This window comes from Myotis yumanensis, unplaced genomic scaffold, assembly GCF_028538775.1.
Source record: "Myotis yumanensis isolate MYYU_CA2020_CCGP unplaced genomic scaffold, mMyoYum1.0.hap1 SCAF_5, whole genome shotgun sequence".
Classification (NCBI taxonomy): Eukaryota; Metazoa; Chordata; class Mammalia; order Chiroptera; family Vespertilionidae; genus Myotis; species Myotis yumanensis.
Window position 1 is genome coordinate 76,329,378 of NW_027223756.1, and position 19,324 is coordinate 76,348,701.

General features: G+C 53.9%; 1 protein-coding gene across 2 annotated transcripts; it reads left to right on the forward strand.

Annotated features, from left to right (window-relative positions):
* Nucleotides 1-5,959: 5,959 nt before the first annotated feature.
* Nucleotides 5,960-19,166, forward strand: PTBP1 (polypyrimidine tract binding protein 1). Of its 2 annotated transcripts, XM_070415617.1 has the most exons (15): nt 5,960-6,064; nt 8,841-8,871; nt 12,379-12,454; nt 12,744-12,916; nt 13,020-13,166; nt 13,262-13,432; nt 13,509-13,619; nt 13,704-13,878; nt 14,145-14,222; nt 14,921-15,069; nt 16,228-16,261; nt 16,682-16,774; nt 16,857-17,073; nt 17,415-17,492; nt 17,587-19,166. In XM_070415617.1, exons 1-15 carry the CDS (start codon nt 6,057-6,059, stop codon nt 17,717-17,719), a joined length of 1,674 nt encoding a protein of 557 aa, XP_070271718.1. In that variant the 5' UTR covers nt 5,960-6,056; the 3' UTR covers nt 17,720-19,166. The 2 variants fall into 2 exon arrangements, with proteins under 2 accessions (XP_070271718.1, XP_070271719.1); XM_070415618.1 differs by lacking the exon at nt 14,145-14,222.
* The last annotated feature ends 158 nt before the right edge of the window (nt 19,167-19,324 follow it).

Sequence of the window (19,324 nt, forward strand, 5' to 3'; positions counted from 1 at the left end):
CGTCCACCCCCCTGGCCACACTTCTCAAAGGCATAGTGAGTTTCCTGTGGCTGTCGTGACCGAGAGCCGTGAGCTGGATGTCTTAAAACAACACACATTTACTCTCTCCCTTTTCTGGAGGCCAGAAGTCAGAGACCAAGGTGCTAGCAGGCTGGTTCTTTCTGGAAGCTGTGAGGGCAGATGTTGGTGTGGCCAGCAACCTTGGCGTCCCAGGCTGGGGACCTCATTACCCCCGTGTCTGCCTCCGTTGTCACTGTGGCCTCTCCCCTGTTTGTATGCAGATTTCCCTCTTCCTATAAGGACACCGGTCATTGCATTCGGGCCACCCCACTCCTGTGTGACCTCATCTTAACTGTTTACATCTGCACAGACCCCACTTCCAGGCAAGGTCGCATTCATGGGTGCGGGTGTCAGGACGTGGACACATCTTTTGGGACCATGATTCAGCCCTTGACAGGGCCCTGGTGGTTCCGTCCTCCACACTCTTGGCCCAGCAGTCCAGTGGCCAGCCCTCCCCCCTCAAATTAAATGCGGCTGCTCAGGGAGGCTGCCCTGACCTGCCGCAGCCCCTTCCTGCCTTTCTCTCTGGCATTTCCTGCAGGGCTCATTGCAGCCGCCTGCTGATGTTTGCTGCCCTCAGCTTTGTGTTTATCGTCCATCTTCCCAGGCCAAGGCTTTCTGCACAGCCCAGTGCCCAGCAGGGGCCCCGACATGACCTGGAGCCATTTGGGCTCCTGACCACTTGACAGAAAGACCCCTGGCCCACCCCTCTTCATGGGCTGCATATGGTGACCCCCTCCTGGGAGGACAGTTCGGGGAGAGACTTCCCATGGAGAAGTCTGACCAGCACAGAGGCCAGGAGATGAGGGTCAGTGTCAGGCCTGAGGAGCCGTAGGGGACAGCAGGGACTCTGATGACTTCATGGCTTGTCAGTGTTTCGTTCCTTTTCATGGCTGAGTAATATTCCACCGTGTATGTGGCTGCATCACGTTTCGTTTGTCCGTTCATTTGTCAATGAACCCTTTTGGCTGCTGTGCACACTCCTGTACAAGTGATTGTGTGAATTTGAGTTTCATTTCTCTTGAGCACATACCTAGAAGTGTTGCTGGGTCAGGTGGTCACTCTATGTGGACTCTTTGTTGGACAGGCCTGTTTGCCCCAGGGAAGGCGGAGCGGCCTCGGGAATCTTACAGGCTAAGAAGCTCAGGCAGCTGACTCAACCGTCTCTGGGCTGGGGGAAAGGAAGTGATAGTATTTCACACTCAGAGGATTAAAGAGTTAAAACTGGAAGGCACCCAGCACTAGCTGAGCTCCCAGTGGGCTGTGGATCAGCCTGGGGGTGGTATAGTGCTGAAGGTGGAAACTAAGTTCTAGCTCTAGGGCAGGGCCTGGGGAGAGGGTGGGTTCCTCGGGGGAGGGGCAAGCCAGGCTGGTTTGGGCGAGTAAGGGCCAGGGAGTTAGCCGTTGGCCTGAGGGCCTGGGGGAAGGGAGTCTGAGCCCTGGATGTGGGATCTATGATAAGACCCTTGGGAGGTGACCACGACAATTCAAGGGAAGCACCTTGGAGACCCCTTCCCTACCTTACAGAGACAGGGGGCTGGGCAGGGCCTGGCAGGGATAGTGGAGGAAGAGGCCTGGGGCCTAATTGGAGGAGGGGACCAGCTGAGGTCTGGTAGCTGGGGAGTCAGCTGTTCCCTGATGGACCCAGGCTGGAGGCAGCTTTTGAATATTCTTAGGCTGAAAGAGTTCCAGAAGGTCCAGGAGGGTCCAGGCCACCCAGCTGGGGCCGGGGGAGGAGCTCCAGCTTGGAGGAGCTGGGAGTAGTCTCTTTAATCCCTCTATGCCCTAGTTCAGTTCAACAGAAATGTAGAAAAAGGGTCAGAAAGTCTGGGAGGCCTTCTGGTGGGAGGGAAGATGTGAGCGACTTGCCCAAGCCCAAACCAGGTCCCCCACACCCCATGGCTTTGTAATCTAGGCAATGGATAAACAAACATGGGACTAAATCCAGAACTATTAAGCTGTTTCCATTTGAAACAGGAAGGTAAACCAAAGGGAGGTGAAGAGGGACAGGCCTGGCCATGCCCCTTCGTTTTGACAAAGAGATAAACTGAGGCACCATCCTCCACTCCCATCTAATTCGAGAAGAGAACCGAGGCCCTGGAATACCTGCCCTCCACCCCCATCTGGCTCCCACTCGCCAGCCTTGCTCCTGCCACAGAGTATCATTTTCAAAATGATCAAACAATTGCAAGGTGAGCATGTGGCCCTGCTCACCCTGAAACTTTCATGAGGGAAGCAGCTGGCTGGCAAGATTAGGATGGAAGCACTGAGAAGGGAAAGGGAAGACAAAGAGGAGGCTGCTCCCCTAGATAAACCAGGGGCACAGATCTAATTGTCAGCGCCCTGCCCTAAGCCTTAGCAATCATGAAGGCCCCACCGCAGGCTTTGTTGCTGGTCCGAGTTTCAGATGGTGCTGTGGACTGTGGACTGACCAGTTGGGCTGGGGGTCACGATTAGATTATATTCACATCTAATCCCTGAACCTGTGAGCATGACCTTATTTGGGAAAGGGGGTCTTTGCAGGTGCTCTTAAGGATCTCATTAACATAAAAAACATTCAAACCTGTAAAGAATTTTTGTGAGTTTATTTGAGCCAAACTGTTGACAATTGCCGGGAAGCAATATCTCAACGGATTGGGATAGTGCTCCGGGGAAAGGCGGGTTTTCCTCTGTTTTATACATTGCAATCAAAGGAGGGACGTAGGTGGGTTACATGAAATCCATTGGTGAGAGAGAGGCAGGAGAAAGCAAAGCAGGGAAACCTCTGGGATTGGATAAAAAGTAAAATGATAGACACATACTTAGGTGGGTGCAGGAATAATTAACATGATAACAATGAAGGGATGTGTGGTATCTGTCCTGACGCCCAGACACATTAGGTTGTGCCCCAAGGGGTCCAGAAAAAGGAAGTTACAAGTTACCCAGATATTTCAAGGATATGGTATTATAGATGCAAAAAGACAGACAGGCTCAGTTAAGGTAAAGGTTGAACTTGTCAGTGAAGATGGCGGCCTAGGACGGGACTATCCACCATAACTGCTTTTACTTACTTATTTATTTATTTATTTATTTATTTATTTTTAAAATATATTTTTATTGATTTTTAACAGAGAGAAAGCGGGAGAGATAGAGAGTCAGAAATATCGATGAGAAAGAAACATCGACCAGCTGCCTCCTGCACACCTCCCACTGGGGATGTGCCTGCAACCAAGGTACATGCCCTTGACCGGAATCGAACCTGGGACCTTTCAGTCCGCAGGCCGATGCTCTATCCACTGAGCCAAACCGGTCTTGGCTATTTTTAAAATATATATTTTTATTGATTTCAGAGAGGAAGGGAGAGGGAGAGATAGAAACATCAATGATTCGAATCATTGATTGGCTGCCTCCTGCACACCCCCGCACTGGGAACGGAGCCTGAAACCCAGGCATGTGCCCTTGACCGGAATTGAACCCGAGACCCTTCAGTCCGAAGGCCGATGCCCTAGCCACTGAGCCAAGCTGGCTAGGGCCATAACTGCTTTTAAAGTTTAATTTCAGACCATCCTTTGTGGTTACGTTAGGTCTCTGAGTTTGCAAGACCGTCATGCAGGTCTTCCCTGAGCTTGTCAGGTCAGCATGTGGCCCCCTTCCAGTCTTGAGGTGAGATCTTCCTGGATTATCCCGATAGGCCCTAAATCCAAAGAGAAATGTCTATTTTAGAGACACAGAGAAAATAAGGGAGAAAAATGGCCACGTGATCACAGTCAGAGACCAGAGTGATGTGCCTACAAGTCAAGAGCCTGGAGCCCCCAACCTGAGAGGCATTAGGCTCCTGCCCTGGAGCCTCTAGAGCAGTGGTTCTCAACCCTCCTAATGCCGAGACCCTTTAATACAGTTCCTCATGTTGTGGTGACCCCAATCATAAAATTATTTTCGTTGCTACTTCACAACTGTAATTTTGCTACTGTTATGAATCGTAATGTAAATATCTGATATGCAGGATGTATTTTCATTGTTACAAATTGAAGATAATTAAAGCATAGTGATTAATCACAAAACAATATGTAATTATGTATGTGTTTTCCGATGGTCTTAGGCGACCCCTGTGAAAGGGTCGTTCGACCCCCAGAGGGGTTGCAACCCACAGGTTGAGAACCGCTGCTCTAGAGGGAGCTTGGACCTGTTGACACCTTCATTTCAGACTTCTGGCCTTCAGAGAGTGGGAGAATAAAGGAGGGAGTTGTGTAGGTTTAGGGAAGAATCTTCCAGAGGGAACTGCTGCACCAAGGAGGCCGGCTAGTGAGGTCAGAAACCAGAAAGGTGGCCAATGGTGTGGGGCCTCCGGGCTGCCAGGCTGCCTGGGGCTTGAACTCTGAGCAAGACAGGAGTCCTGGGAGGGCCAAGCTCAGAAGTGGGTTCTAACACAGTCTGATGGCTCAGACCCCCGCCCCCCCATGCCAGCTGCCCCTCTTCTCTCCCCCAGACCCTGCCATGAAGGGTTGGCGGTGGGGAGGCAGCCCTGGCACTGGTCACCAAAGGATGAGCAACTGGCCCTGGTGGTGCCCAAACCCGAGCTTGGGTGGGAGTCTGGGAGGGAGCAAATCCACGAATCCACTGAAGCATTGCTCCTGATGAGTAATTCAGGGGCTTCAGATCTCCTGGGACGGGAGGGGGCCCAAACCCACAGGGCAGGCGGCTTCCTGTGACCCGGGCAGCCGCCGGCTCCTGGGCTGCGTCCAGGTCCGCCAGGCCCGGCGAGTGCTGTTGCCAGGACTACGGGCGCTTGCGGGTGAAACGAAACCAACCCGCGAGGCAGAGGAGAAAGAAATGCCATTGCTGCTCCCTCTCTGGGCTGGTGCCATTTAAACATCCCCCTTTCGGCAGGGCCGTCAAGCAAACTATCATCACAACAGCTTCCGCTTCTTCTGCTTCGCACCGAGAACCTCGCCAAGCCCACGATGCCCGTCGGCTCCGACGCCGGTGCCACCAGCAGCGCCGGGGAGCCGACCCTCAGCAGCCTCCCCGGCTCTGGCCCCTGATCGCATGTGGAACTCCCGCTGCCCATCTCGCTGGCCTCGGTTTCCCCTCTTCTCTCCGAAGGGGCAACCCGTCACAGACAACCCTGTGAAACTGGGAATCAGCACTCCTGGGAATACGTTTAGGGTGTTTTTCCTGCTGCTGGGACGGAGCCGAACCCGGTTCTGAATTTCCCATGATGGCAGGATTCTGCTTTCTGCCACCCGGGCTCAGATGCCCCGTGTGCAGGACTGCACTCGGCCTTGGCTGCTCCGAAACCAACAGGCCGGTCGGGGCGCTCCCTGACCACATTGCGCCTGCAGGCTCGGTGCCAGCAGTGAGGACTGAGGCCTGGCGTCTGGGATGCGTTAAGCGGCCTCTGCCTCCCCGCCTACTAACCTAGGAGTAAGGACTCAATTTGAATCAGACTTTTCTGCCACGTGCCCACAAGCAAGATGGAGCCTAATAGGTGTCCCGCCCGACTCCAAGATGGCCACGCGCCTCCCTTTGCTCTCACGCGTGAGGGGGACAACACCTGCCCGTTTGCAAGATGGTGGCAACCTAGGGCGAGCACGCTTCCCGCCGCCGGACTCGCCACGTACCCACTCTCAAGATGGCTTCTCCCGCAAAGCCCTAGGCAGGAGGGCTGCTGGCTCATTGGTTCCGGCTTTGTCACGTGCTCCCACCTTTTCTCCCCTCCCCCGAGTCCATGGGCCGTTTCCGCCTTGAGCCCTGACGGACGGCCACGTTCTCCAACGGTCCCCTGTCATTCCTCTTAGCTCCACCCCTCAAGCGGCCTCCTAGCCACTGGGAGGCGCTGGTGGGGGCCCGCAGCGCTCTCCCCGCCTCTCTGAGCAGCGGGAGCCAATGGGCAGAGCGCGCAAGGGACGTGTTCAGGCGTCTCCGCCATTTTGTGAGTCTATAACTCGGAGCCGTTGGGTCGGTTCCTGCTATTCCGGCGCCTCCACTCCGTCCCTTGCGGGTCTCTTCTGTGTGCAATGGACGGGTGAGTCATGTCTTTCCGCGCTTCCCGCTCCCCCTCTCGCGCTCCAGCCTTCCTCTTGCGGCCCCCTGGGCCTCCTCGGAGCCGGGGCCACAGCGCCTCCGGGATCCTTCCCCTACTCCCGGCCGCGGGCGCGGAGGGAAGCTGCCAGGAGCGAGAGGTGTCCCCACATTTCCCGAGCCGGGGGTCGGCCGGCCCAGACCTTCCCACCGTCGTGCTCGTTTTCGGTCTCCGCGGCTAGTCTCGAACACACGCGGCGGCCGCGCGACCCTTTCCGCTGGTCTCCTCCCCTCCCCCGCCCGCGCTTCCCTTTGCGCTTTCCACGTGCCCCTTCCTGCTGTCCGTCCGGCCCTTCCCGGTCCCCGTCCTGTTCTTCCCGCTCCCCGTCCGGCCCCCACGCGCGCGTGCGCAGTTATTCGAACTCTTCTCAGGCCCCGGTGCGCGTGCGCAGCCTTTCCCGCCGCACCGACTTTGCACTCGGCCTCCCCCGCCCGCGGCGGTCCCGGGCGCGCCGGGAAGACGCCGCCCTTCTGCCCGGAAGGGCGCGGGCCCTCCTCCGCCCCCGCCTTGCGCCTCCCCCGGCTTCCCACAAAGAACGGCCGCGCTCCCGGTTCAGGGCCGGGGGTGTCGGGGAGGGGCCCTCGCGTTCCCTTTGTTCCCGCCATCCCGGGGCTCCTTGTACGGGAGTTCTTTAAGCACGAGTTGGCCCACCCCGGCCGTGGAGTTTCAGGCCCTAAAGCCCGCGGAACGACCCACGTGGGCCGGCACCACCGGACCCCGAGCTTTCGGGCCGGCCGGCCGGCCATTCAGCCGCCTTGGGAGAGGGAGGGGGCCGCTCCGGGGCTTGTGTGTGTGCCAGGGACGAGAGAAACGGGGAGGGCGGTGGGGCCATCTAGGTTTTACATTGTGGGTTATCATAGCCTTAAGCAGATCTGAGGTTGCAAAGACTGCACTTTACGGTAGAGATTTAGGCCAACGCACGAAGCTGTATTCTGTGAGCCCGAGACATGAGTCTGCCAGTTTAGGGACTTTTTTTTCCGGATGTTCTGGTCTGGGGAAAATGATAGAACTTGTTAAAAATGAAACTAACTTTAAACAGGGCCTTTTCTTCTTTCGTGTTAGTCTAATTGTTTTCATTTCCCCTTGGGAGGGTTAGGTTCTGATTTTTAAAAAAAGTGAGCCAGAAGATTCCAAAGGTAGTTCTTATCTTTAGATCTGGAGCTTTGAAAGCCCTCCTTCCCTAGACTGACCTGGGGGGGCGGGTGTGTAGTTAAAATGCCTGGACGGTCACTATCTCTGTGCCTCTGGTTTTAAATGATACGTTTCAGGCTTAATTAAATTCTGCCTTTTAGAAAAACTGCTGGGCCATGAGGAATGTGATCTGGGGTCCACCTTCCGTTTTGGGTGGACCTCCCAGGGAATCCCAATCCAGTTGGCCTGGGCTGTGGGTGCACATAAGTGGGAATTTAATGGGCCCTGCAGGGAAATCTTGATGGAAAGTGGGGACTGTCTGGTCCAGTTCTGTTTTCCTTCCCTCAAGGACAGTTGGAGTGTTTTGTCCCCCAGATGTGGCTTGGTGGCCCAGTCCCTTCTGCAGCCTCTTTTGAATGGTGTATTATCCGGGCAGCCAGGTTCTCTTTGGAAGGTTTGAAACCCTTTTAAGAAGGGCCATTTCATGTCAAACTGCCTGAGGGGCCCTCCCAGGGAGCAGTGTGTTGCCCTGGGTTAGCAGACGGGAAGCTGCATGTTTTTAATTCTTTCCGTTTTTCTGAGTTTTTCCTTGACTCTATAAGGTTTTAAAAACCCTGTGGACACTAGCCCATGATGTTTTTATACTGAAGAGGTGAAGCCCTACAGTAGAGGCAGTAGCCGGTGAGATGTACAGCGGATGGCAGGACTAGGGTGTAGCGCTTGGGGTCGTGCTGCTCTGCGGGTAGCGGGTGTTGGATCTTCTGCCCATTCTGAGACCAGCCTTTCCCTGGCTGGTGAGGGGGACATCTTTGTGTGACATCATGGGAGGCTCTGGTCACAGGCCACTAAGCCAGGTGACCTGGTGTGTGTGGGGGGGAGGGTGTTGCTGACGAAGTTCTTCTCCTTGAGTCATTAAGGACCTTGTGAGTTTACATTTAGAAGCCTAGGAGAGTTTTATGTTTGTACTGAGAGCTGGTGTGCAGTTGAGCACTGCAGGAACCTCAGCAGCCATGGTTTCTTCTCACCTTCCCTAGCTGGGCCTGGAGCAGGGAGAAAGTCCAGTCACAGGGAGCCAGGTTGATGAGTAACTGGTGTTAATTTTATCTGATTGTTTCATCTTTGCTGCCTCCTTCCTCTGGAGGATGCCATTCTTTGAACAGTTCCCTTGTTGAGTCCCTTTCTCATCCCCCTGGAGCTGTGACCTCAAGGCCTTGTGAGCTACCTTCTCACTAGTCTTCCCTGCTTGAAACATTCTCCAAGCATTTCCAGTTTTTAGAAAGCAAACAACAGCACTTCAGCTTTTAACAACAAGCATCAAGTGTCCCTCCTGGGGCTTTTGGAGGGGGTGTTTTTGTCTGGGGGCCTGCTGGGAGGGAGGGGAGCTAGAGCACAATGATGGCTCCTTTTTCAAGTTGAGATTAAAGGCACGGCAGCTCACTTCCCTGCCCTAAGCTTACTAGTTATCTGAGGACCTCATTGGGGGGACTGTGCAGCCAGAGAAGCCCTTCGCTGGCCGGCCTATCCTGAAAGTCCCAGCAGTAGCTGCTGTAGTACACCTGCTAACATTCTTTTTTCTCTCTCTCTACAGCATTGTCCCAGACATAGCAGTTGGTACAAAGGTAGGCATTGCTGACTCTGCTACCCTGCTGCTGGCATGGCCTCTGATCTGGTGCTGCCCTTGTTGGCCCCTTCCCTCCTGCTGCTGAGCACTGGGGCTTCTTCTGACAGCAGCGCTCCCATGGTCTACCGCGTGTATAGGGCAGACAGTTTGCAGGTTGGGCTCTCAGACACCTTTCCTTTGCCCTGCCTGCATCCAGCTAATTCCAGGCACTGCTTCCAACAGTGTGGGTTCAGTGGCCTCTCGGTGGTAAATGCACCTTTGGCCCTAATTTCGGACCCTTCCTCCCTGCTCAGGCGAGAGTCCTGTGATTGGGACTGAGTATATTTGCCAAGTGTTCTAAGTACCGTTGGTTTGATGCAGAAAAAGTTGAAACTTGGTTGTACCCCAAGTAGTTTATGAGGTGGCTGGTGGGATAGGAGGGTACAGAGGTGCTACTCTTCTTACTTTTAAATATATTTTTCTTGATTTTAAAGAGGATGGGAGAGAGAGATAAACATCAGTGACGAGAATCATTGATCGGTTGCCTCCTGCATACCCCCCACTGGGGTTTGAGCCCACAACCTGGGTGTGTGCCCTTGACTGGCATCAAACCTGGGACCCTTCAGTCCGCAGGCCAACACTATCCACTAAGCCAAACCAGCTAGGGCCAGAGGTGCTGCTTTTGATGGCATTGTGATCTGGATACTTTTTGGTCTGCACATCTGATTGCTTCTTTTGAGATGAAAGAAAATGAAGGTGTGTCCCCTTTATATGCCATCCTTGGTACTTGGGACATTTAAGCTGTAGGAAGGACAGAGCTGGCAGTGGGTGTCTCCACAGGAAGTGGGGCCATGATGGTTCTCAGTTCTCCCCTCAGGTGAGGACCAAGCCTGTGTACACTGCAGTAAGTGGTGCCAACTGAATACTTCTACAGATTTGGTACCGTGTGCTGGCAGGAATTGGGGGCTGGGGAGTCCACTGCCGGTGGGTTGGTCAGTGAGCCATGCTGCTGGGGTGGGTTTGGGTTTTTCCAGGTGGAGTCTTGTCTTCACAGGCTGCCTATCCTGATCTTCCTGCAGATAAAACCTGTTTGTTCAGTGGTAGGAGGAGGGGAGAGGGACTTTCATCTGAAGCATTTGTAACCATCACAGAAAATGTCTGGCTTCCTGTAATCCTCCTGGCTTTGCCTGTTTCCAGTTGGAGCAGCTCTGTCTGGGGTTGTCCTTAGAGTGGTCCTTCCTGGCCAGTCCCAGGCGACCGCTGCTTTCAGAATCAGACCTGTGCAGGACAAACTCGAGGTTCTAGTGGGTGGGTGGTGGGGGGCTACTTGCCCTCAGGAGGGCAGCACGGTTGGGTTCTGAGCACTACTGACCATCACCCCAGCTTTAGAACAAGCTGTGCCATAAGTTAGAAGTGTCCAGAGATTAACAATGATTAGCTACTGACTAAAAAGCAAAGGTTCCCCTTAACATACTGTTGGGAGCAGGTGTGCCTTGTTCCCAGCAGGAAGCACACAGATTGGGGGCTTTTCCAGTAGATGCTTAATTGACTTTGGGTTAGGTACCCTAGGGTCTCCCCAGATGCCCTGGTCGTGGTCTCAGTGTTCCTGTGCTCTGGGGATGGGGGAGTTGCCTTTAGCAGACCCGACCTGTGTCCTGGGGAAGGGGGGCCGAGGGGAATGTGGACGGACAAGTGGTCACAATTTGCCCACAAATGTGGGAGCACCAGGCCATCTGCCATGGGAACATGAGAGTCAGGAGTTTTGCCACTCAAATGATGGCCCACCTGGCACTGGTCAGAGACAGCAGTTAAGATGCCCTTTTTAAGGTTGTGCAGTCAGCACGTGGGAGCCACATAGTGCCTGGCTCTTGTCCAGCTTTGGGGGAGTCACCTTTGTGAGCCTAAAGGGGGCAGGAATATGGGTCAGAACTCCCAGTCCAGAGGCAGGAACCTTCTTGAGGCTTGCACAGGTGAGACTCACCTGCCCTTGGTGTCACCAGGAGGTTCTGGGGCTGAGGTGCACTCTGCCTGGTGGCTTTGTCCCCACTGAGGCCTGGGTGTCCACTCAGGAAAAGCTCAGTCATGACACGCCCAGAATGTTTCATTTTATATTAGACCCCAGTCCTCAGAGACCAGCAATTTTAACTCTGTTCCTTGGCTCTAAGCACCACTGGGGTTTGAGCAGCCCTCACAGCCTTGGGCTAAGGGGCGCTAGGGGTGGGAGGCTTCTGGGTGCTTGCCTAGCCAGGGGTCTGGGATGTGGGGATATGCCCACATAGCAGGGACCAATGGTGATGTGGCCATTCCTGATCCTCTTCTTGAAGAGCAGTTTGTAAACCTCGTCTCCCTTCAGTAGGTACTGACACCTGCCTGTGGCAGGGGGGATTCTGAGGGCTTTTAGAGCACCTCAGCTCTGCCTGGGGTAGATGGCAGCCCTGGGTGATGGTTGTGCTTGTTGGAGGAAGGGCAAAGATAAGGTGTCCTTGAGAAAAAGGCAGTTGGAGGGAGAAGGGGCGAGGCTCGTAACCCTGAGAGCCAAGGCCCAGTTGAGCTGGTCTTTCCTGTTCCTGCTACAGGCCTGAGGGGGCACTGAAGTGGGGGTGAGGGAGACACCCTCCCCTGATTTCCAACCTTGGTCCTAGTTCATGTTGATGGAGTCCTGTCACAGCTCTGCCCCAACACCCAACAGGTCCTAGAGCCTGCAAGTTCCTGGTGCTCATGCTCTTGTTCCTAGCAGAGTCTGTTCTGGGTGGGGGCTGCATCCTGAGTCTCCACTTGCATGACTGCACTGCAGCCTCATACAGCTCACCCCCTGAATAAAAGTAGTCCTGTCCTTGGGCCCCGGTCCACAGGAGGGATGCCTGTCTGCCTGCTTTCTAAGCCCAGAGTCAGACTAACGTGATCGAGGAGTTGATTTAATTAGATTGAGACTCGGGAGTAAATAGGTTGTTTCTGGAAAGAAAACAGGCAGGTCAGAAGTCATAGGAGCCCGCCTACAGATGAGCAGTTCTAGAGCTGCCCTCAGACCCTGTTTTCTGTCACTAGATAGTGTTGCTGGCTCACAGAGAGGTAGTGTTTCTAGTCAGTGAGTGATGAGGCTGCGGCTCAGGTGTCCTCACACAGCTGGAAAATAGGCCGAGCTCCGGAGACCAAGGGAATAGCTGCAGTGTGACAAGGGGGCTTTGTTCTCAAGTTTGCAAGTAGCTTTGTAATAACTAAAGACAGTCTAACAGTCTCAAGGTGGCCGGCTAGGCCTGCCCTTGAGGCACCTGTCCTGAGGCCTGTCCACAGACCCTGTAAGGGTTCCCCAGAACCTGGAGATGGGAGTGACATTTTAATCCCTTGTCAGCCCCCCCTCCCCCCCAAAAGCAGCCACATCTGGGACTGTGAGGCCATCTTGGGGTGGGACGGACACAGTGCAGGGCAGTGTCTTCACAGCTGAGCAGCAAGGTATTCTGGGAGGATGGTGTCTGCAGCCATGTGCCAGGCCACCTCCAGCCCCACTTCAGCACACCCTCTCTTCCAGCGGGGATCGGACGAGCTCTTCTCTGCCTGTGTCACTAACGGACCCTTTATCATGAGCAGCAACTCAGCCTCTGCAGGTAACTGCTGACCATAGCCCTTCGTCCCTGCCGTGGGGGCGCCCTCTCTGTGCCCAAGTAGGCTCTGCTTCGAGAACACTGGGGTGAAATGATTTGGGCTGTGACCTTGAGCCCTGGTTTATACATGGGCACTTACTGGGAGCTATGTGTGTGAGGGGTGCACCAGCTGTGGAGATCACTCTGCTTGGATCCTGTCAGGGAGGAAGCTGATTCTGAGGAGGTGGGGGGAATATCGCTGTGTGAGAGCCTAGGAGGTGCTCCGTGTTAGATGTACCACCTTTCTTCTCAGCAAACGGAAATGACAGCAAAAAGTTCAAAGGTGACAACAGAAGTACAGGTGTGCCCTCCAGAGTGATCCATATCCGGAAGCTTCCCAGTGATGTCACCGAGGGCGAGGTCATTTCCCTGGGACTGCCTTTTGGGAAGGTCACCAACCTCTTGATGCTGAAAGGGAAAAACCAGGTATGTGAGCACATCCCAGGAAAGGCCCTAGGCCTGCTTTAGGAGTGTGGTGCCAGGCTTCTTCCAGGGGTCTAGGTCTGGCTTACGCCCCCACCCCCACCAGGCCTTCATTGAGATGAACACAGAGGAGGCAGCCAACACTATGGTGAACTACTACACCTCGGTGACACCTGTGCTTCGTGGCCAGCCCATCTACATCCAGTTCTCCAACCATAAGGAACTTAAGACCGACAGCTCACCCAACCAGGCAGTGCGTCTTGCCCTCATCCCCTCCCAGGTCTGGGGTGGGACAGGGCTCTTGGTGTGAGGCTGGGGGCAGTGGGACTCATGCTTTCCCCCCAACAGCGGGCCCAGGCGGCCTTGCAGGCAGTGAACTCCGTTCAGTCGGGGAACCTGTCACTGGCTGCCTCAGCTGCTGCCGTGGATGCCGGGATGGCGATGGCTGGCCAGAGTCCAGTGCTTAGGATCATCGTGGAAAACCTCTTCTACCCAGTCACCTTGGACGTGCTTCACCAGGTGAGGTGGAGTCCATGTGCCCCCATTTTCCACCCAGACCCTGGGCAGAGGTTGACTGTTCTTCCTTTTCTGACAGATCTTCTCCAAGTTTGGCACAGTTCTGAAGATTATCACTTTCACCAAGAACAACCAGTTCCAGGCACTGCTGCAGTATGCCGAACCCGTGAGCGCCCAGCATGCTAAGCTGGTGAGTGGGTACCCAGGGACGCCTGCCTGCCTTCTTCAGCCCCAGGGCCCCAGCCACTCACAGCTTTCCCCTCCTCCCCCGCAGTCGCTGGATGGGCAGAACATCTACAATGCTTGCTGTACACTCCGCATCGACTTTTCTAAGCTCACCAGCCTCAACGTCAAGTACAACAATGACAAGAGCCGAGACTACACCCGTCCTGACCTGCCCTCTGGTGACAGCCAACCCTCACTGGACCAGACCATGGCTGCAGCCTTTGGTAAGATTCCTGGGAAGGTGCCTGCTACTGCCGTGTGCCATAGTCAAGGACGCGCAGCTCAGTCTTAAGTGACTAGGCCCCAGGAGTCCCAGGATGCCCGCCCTGCGCCCAGGGAGGTTGGCGCCCATCACTCCTTCCATGGCCATAGCACCCAGCCTGGGTGGACATTGGACCTGCCTGCTGGGTGTGGGGTGCGCCGGCTTGGCTCACTCGGCTCTGGTGGCGGAGGTTGTGGGTGCAATGATTAGTGTCTCATTTGTTTCTAGGTGCACCTGGTATAATGTCAGCCTCTCCGTATGCAGGAGCTGGTTTCCCTCCCACCTTTGCCATTCCTCAAGCTGCAGGTACTCAAACACTTGGTCTTGGTCCCCATAACTGACTGTGCATGCCCACACACCTTTCAGTAGCTCTGCCGACATGCGAGCTGACGGGCGCAGTCACGGGGGGAGCCCATCTTCCTGGGCGCGGGCTTCTTTCTGGGTTCCCTGAGGAGCCTGGACAGGGTAGTTGTAGGATAGGGCCACGCAGAGAATACTCTAACCCCACAGTCTCTGGTCTGATTCCTTCAAGCACCTCCCGGGCAAGGACGTGTACACAGAGTGGTTGGAGGGCTGTGTCCCTAGTAGGTGAACTAAGTGTCCTGGTAAGATCAGCATGAGCTGGGCGGGCACACCTGACCGTCCCTCCTGGGGGCTGGCCGCCCCACAATGTAACGACTACCATGTGACAGTCATGAGCCTGCTGTGTCCTGCCCAGTGTGCCATCTGCATGGTGATGGGTACCTGCATGCACACAAGGCCGAGGCTCGATTCTGCATTCATGGAGCTGGAGCTTTTGTGCTGTATGGGCGCATGTAGCCTGGTCCAAACCCAGTACAATCTGCTGTGAGGAGGATGAAGGAGCCAGCAGGCCATATGGCCAGGATAGGCCGAGTGCAGACACCTCCTGTGTGTCTCCTTTTGCATGAGGATGGGCAGGACTTCGCTCCCCTTTTGGTGGAAAGCAGGCTGTACTGCTCATCTCCTTCCTGCCTCTTCCTCAGGCCTCTCCGTTCCCAATGTGCACGGGGCCCTGGCCCCTCTGGCCATCCCATCGGCGGCGGCGGCGGCGGCGGCAGCTGGCCGGATCGCCATCCCAGGCCTAGGAGGGGCTGGAAATTCTGTTCTGCTGGTCAGCAACCTCAACCCTGAGGTAGGTGGCTCTTTCAGGCTGTTTTTCCTGGAGGCTCAGGCAGGGGAGTTGTGCATCTAGGTCTTAGGGCAAACTATCAGCAGGCCACGCTCCTGTAATCCACAAGCCAGTCCTTATGCAGTTCCACTCTGCTCGCATCCTCCCCTCCGTTCCCACTGTGCTGGAAGCTCTGTCCCTGAACATCCTAGTTTACATTTCCAATTTCATAGTGTTTAGAGTTAAAATATTTTTTGATACTTTCATGAAAGCAATCATAAAATTTCGAGCTAAAAACACCTCTGTTTGAGGAGGCCTCTGGGCACCTCTGCTCAGGAGGGCCATGGTCTGCGCTGCCCCCACAACTCTGAGTCATAGTCCTACTATAGCCAACCTACACTTGTCTCGGCCAAGTTTGGCTCAGAGAGCATGGGTGAGATCAAGGCTCAAAATATTTAACTCTAGAGAGATGGGATTAATGTTCAATTAGCGTTTCAGACTGTTTTCTCATCTGTCTGACCACTCCTATCATCTCTTGGCCTGGGGCGGCCGGTGCCTTGTCTGACTGAGTTATTAGATGCTCTAGAAGCCTCACTAACAGACTCCACCCCTCGTGCTTGTGTGAGCGTTTACACTTTCCCCGCAGCAGTCAGCAGGAGACAGTTCCGGGGAGCTGAGCCCAGCAAGGGGCTTGGCAGGAGCAGGGCAAGGCTGAGGGGCAGCAGCGTCTCCTGCTCACTGTGCGGACAGGGGCTTTCCTGCCTGCTCCACGAGGTGGACCTGTGACTAGGAATGTGTGTAGATCTGACTGATGGAACACTGCGGATTTTCTTATGTATTTACTGACCTGTGTTTTTTGCTACTTTTTTTTCTTTTCTCCCCTTCCCCTTTCCCAATTTTTTTTCTGATCCGGAATTTCTTTGCCAACTGACTGCACGGTACTTCTGCTTCCTGTTGTTGCTTGAAACAAAACAAAACCATAAATAAATAAAAACAAAATTCCCCCTCAAACCCTGCTCTCCGGAAACCAACCTGCCCTTGAATATTAACATCCTGACAACTTCATCATCCATCAACCTGCACGCCTGCGGGGCTGCCTCCTCGTGGTGGACGATGGCAACTCGCCCCTTGACCTCTCCCTTTCCCTGTCCCTCCGCTGCCTTGCTCTGCTGTCCTCTAAAGAGAGTCACACCCCAAAGCCTCTTTATTCTTTTCGGTATGTTATCATTCACACTTTTATTATCTTGTTTTCATTTAATTGAGGTTATTTTTATGCCCTAAGATGTACTATGAGTTTGCAGTTCTGCCTCGTTACTTGGTTTGCCTTCGGTTTGTGTATTTATTTGGATTTTTTAGACACGCATGGTTTATTGCCCTGCATGCTCTCGCAGAGTTAAGCGTGTTGGTAGCATGTAAAGTGATGGCTCTTTGGCAATTGACCTTTCCTGGATTTTATGACGTCTTTGCTGAAGGGAGTCCTCCTGTTAACGTCCCTGTGACTAGACGCAGGTTCCCAGAGGCAGAATAGCAAACCTTCAGGAAGAGCCAGTCCTGTGAGGGTGTGCGGGTCATGGGGGCTGGTGTGGGAGGCGGCATCAGATCCTAGGCTCAGAGCTCTGTCCCCACACTTTTGAAGGCGTGTATGGCGATGTGCAGCGGGTGAAGATTTTGTTCAATAAGAAGGAGAATGCCTTGGTACAGATGGCAGATGGGAGCCAGGCCCAGCTGGGTAAGTGGGGATGGCTGGAGATGGGGGGAGGAACCAGACCTGTGCCTGGGGCCTTGAGGTCATATGGGTCCTACCTTTCCAGCCATGAGCCACCTTAACGGACATAAGCTGCATGGAAAGCCTGTGCGCATCACCCTCTCCAAGCACCAAAACGTACAGCTGCCCCGTGAGGGCCAGGAGGACCAGGGCCTCACCAAAGACTACGGGAACTCACCCCTGCACCGCTTCAAGAAGCCTGGCTCTAAGAACTTCCAGAACATCTTCCCACCCTCGGCCACCCTGCACCTTTCCAACATCCCGTAGGTGGCACGTGGTGGGGAGCAATGGGGGAGGAGGGCCTCCCTGAACCACCAGGCTTTTGACAGGTTGTCCTGCTGTAAGCTGCCTCTGTCCTTCCTGAAACACTCCCAGAATAAACAAGGAAGGAGGGGGTGGCATTTTTTGCAAACCTGTTTGGTGTCATTTTTTGAAGCCAAGTGGAGTGTTTTTTGTGACTCTTGATAGACCTTTAAGATACGGTCGTTCTGCAATATCTATCTATGGGTGCCTAGAACAGTGAACAGGCCCCTCCCTCACCTCAGAATTACTGTCCTCAAGCGAGTAGCCAGATGGTCTGCTCAGGTCTTCCCTCTCCCTACAGGCCCTCCGTATCTGAGGACGACCTCAAGATCCTCTTCTCCAGCAACGGCGGAATTGTCAAAGGGTTCAAGTTCTTCCAGTGAGCATGACACCCTCTCCCCACCTGCCCTCCCTCCCCCTTCTCTGTCCTCCCCCCTCCACCTCATGCTGTCTCTATACCCCTTGTCCTGCAGGAAGGATCGCAAGATGGCGCTGATTCAGATGGGTTCAGTGGAGGAGGCCATCCAGGCACTCATTGACCTGCACAACCATGACCTGGGAGAGAACCACCACCTGCGGGTGTCCTTCTCCAAGTCCACTATCTAGACTCCCCACCAAGGACCAGCCTGCCGGGTAGTCCCGGCAACAACTTCCATCATTCCAGAAAATAGCCACTTTAAAAAGCAGCTGAAGTGACCTTAAAAAGACCAGAGATTTTATTTTTTTAAAGAGAAAATCAGTTTACCTGTTTTTAAAAAAATTAAATCTAATTCACCTTGCTCACCTTTGGGAGATAGGGTGCCGGCCTCAGGCTCTTGGTGACCCGTGGACGATATGCCTACCCCTTTGGCAGGGTGGGTGTTCCCAAGCCTCCACTCAGCTTTCTTGTGCCTTAAAACCCACTGCTTTGGCAGGGCCTTTTTTTGCAGTAGCAAATGCATAGGGGTTTGGGGACAGGGGACTGCTTCCCCACAGGGATCATGTGCCTGGCATGGCAGGAGGCTGCCAGCTGCAGGGTCGGCGGACATCCTAATCCTCCATTTAATCAAGTGTCTTGATTCTTCCCTCTCCCTGCCCCTGGCTTGAGGTGCCCCTCCTGGGCCAAGACCCTCTAGGGTGCATCCCTGGCACTTCTTCAGCTTGGAGCTTTGTTTTATCATAAGTCTTTGTATTGTGCTTTTTTGCAGTTGCAGACATCTGTGCCTAGCAATATTTCCAGTTGACCAAATATTCTAATCTTCATTTATATGCAAAAGAAATAGTTTTAAGTAACCTTTTATATAGCAAGATGATAAAAATGGTATGAGTGTAATCTAAATTTCTTCCTTATATGACCTTGTATACTGTACTTTTTATTTTATTCCTTGTGATTAAGTTGCAGGGCAGGATCTAGTCTCCAGGGCAGACGCAGTGGTGGGCCACTGCGGAGCCTGGGTTCTTCCTAGAAAGCCCCAGGCCTGAGACCTTCAGATGCCTTACACATAGCCTGTCCTCTGTCTGGGAGGACAAGGGCTCTCTTAAACTTTCAGGGTTTCTTTTTTCCTGCAAATCATGGACCAAAGTTTTTTGTTTTTTTTGTCTGCCTCTAACGCTGGGACCCATTAAGGTGGGACAATAGCCTTCGAGTCTTAACTGTCTCCCTTACCTTGTATAGTCCTACACTCATGGGTCCAAGGGGCTTCCCTGTGCACAGACCTTGTGCTGGCTGGCCCCTCTTCCTGGGGCCTGGACCCCAAGTGTTCATGTTGGGGTGGGGACGAGGGATTAAATATTTATAATTTTTTATACCTGTTGTAAGACATGAGGGGCAGCAAATGCAGTTTTTTATGGTGACACAGATGTATATTTTGATACCAGCAATTACAGGCTCAGTATTGTAACGTGGAGCGTGGCACATTCCACTGCCTGCCTTACGGCTTGTAATGTTGAGAAAACTGAATTAAAGCAATTTTATAACAACTCTTGCCTTTTCCGCAGGCTTTCTGTTCACATTGTAGAAGGCAGTTTGGCTAGTCTGTACTGGACTTTGAATAAACTCTTTCTGTATCCTGCACTCATTTCCCTCTTTATTGGGCTTGCTTGTCTTCACTGCTGTTTTCTTTGTGAATTCAGACATTTGTTTGCCGTTAGGATTTCAGGGGGGAAGTTTTATGGGCCAGTGAGCCCTGCTTGGGAGTCTCACCTGTCCTGTCCCAGTGCGGGTGGCCTTCC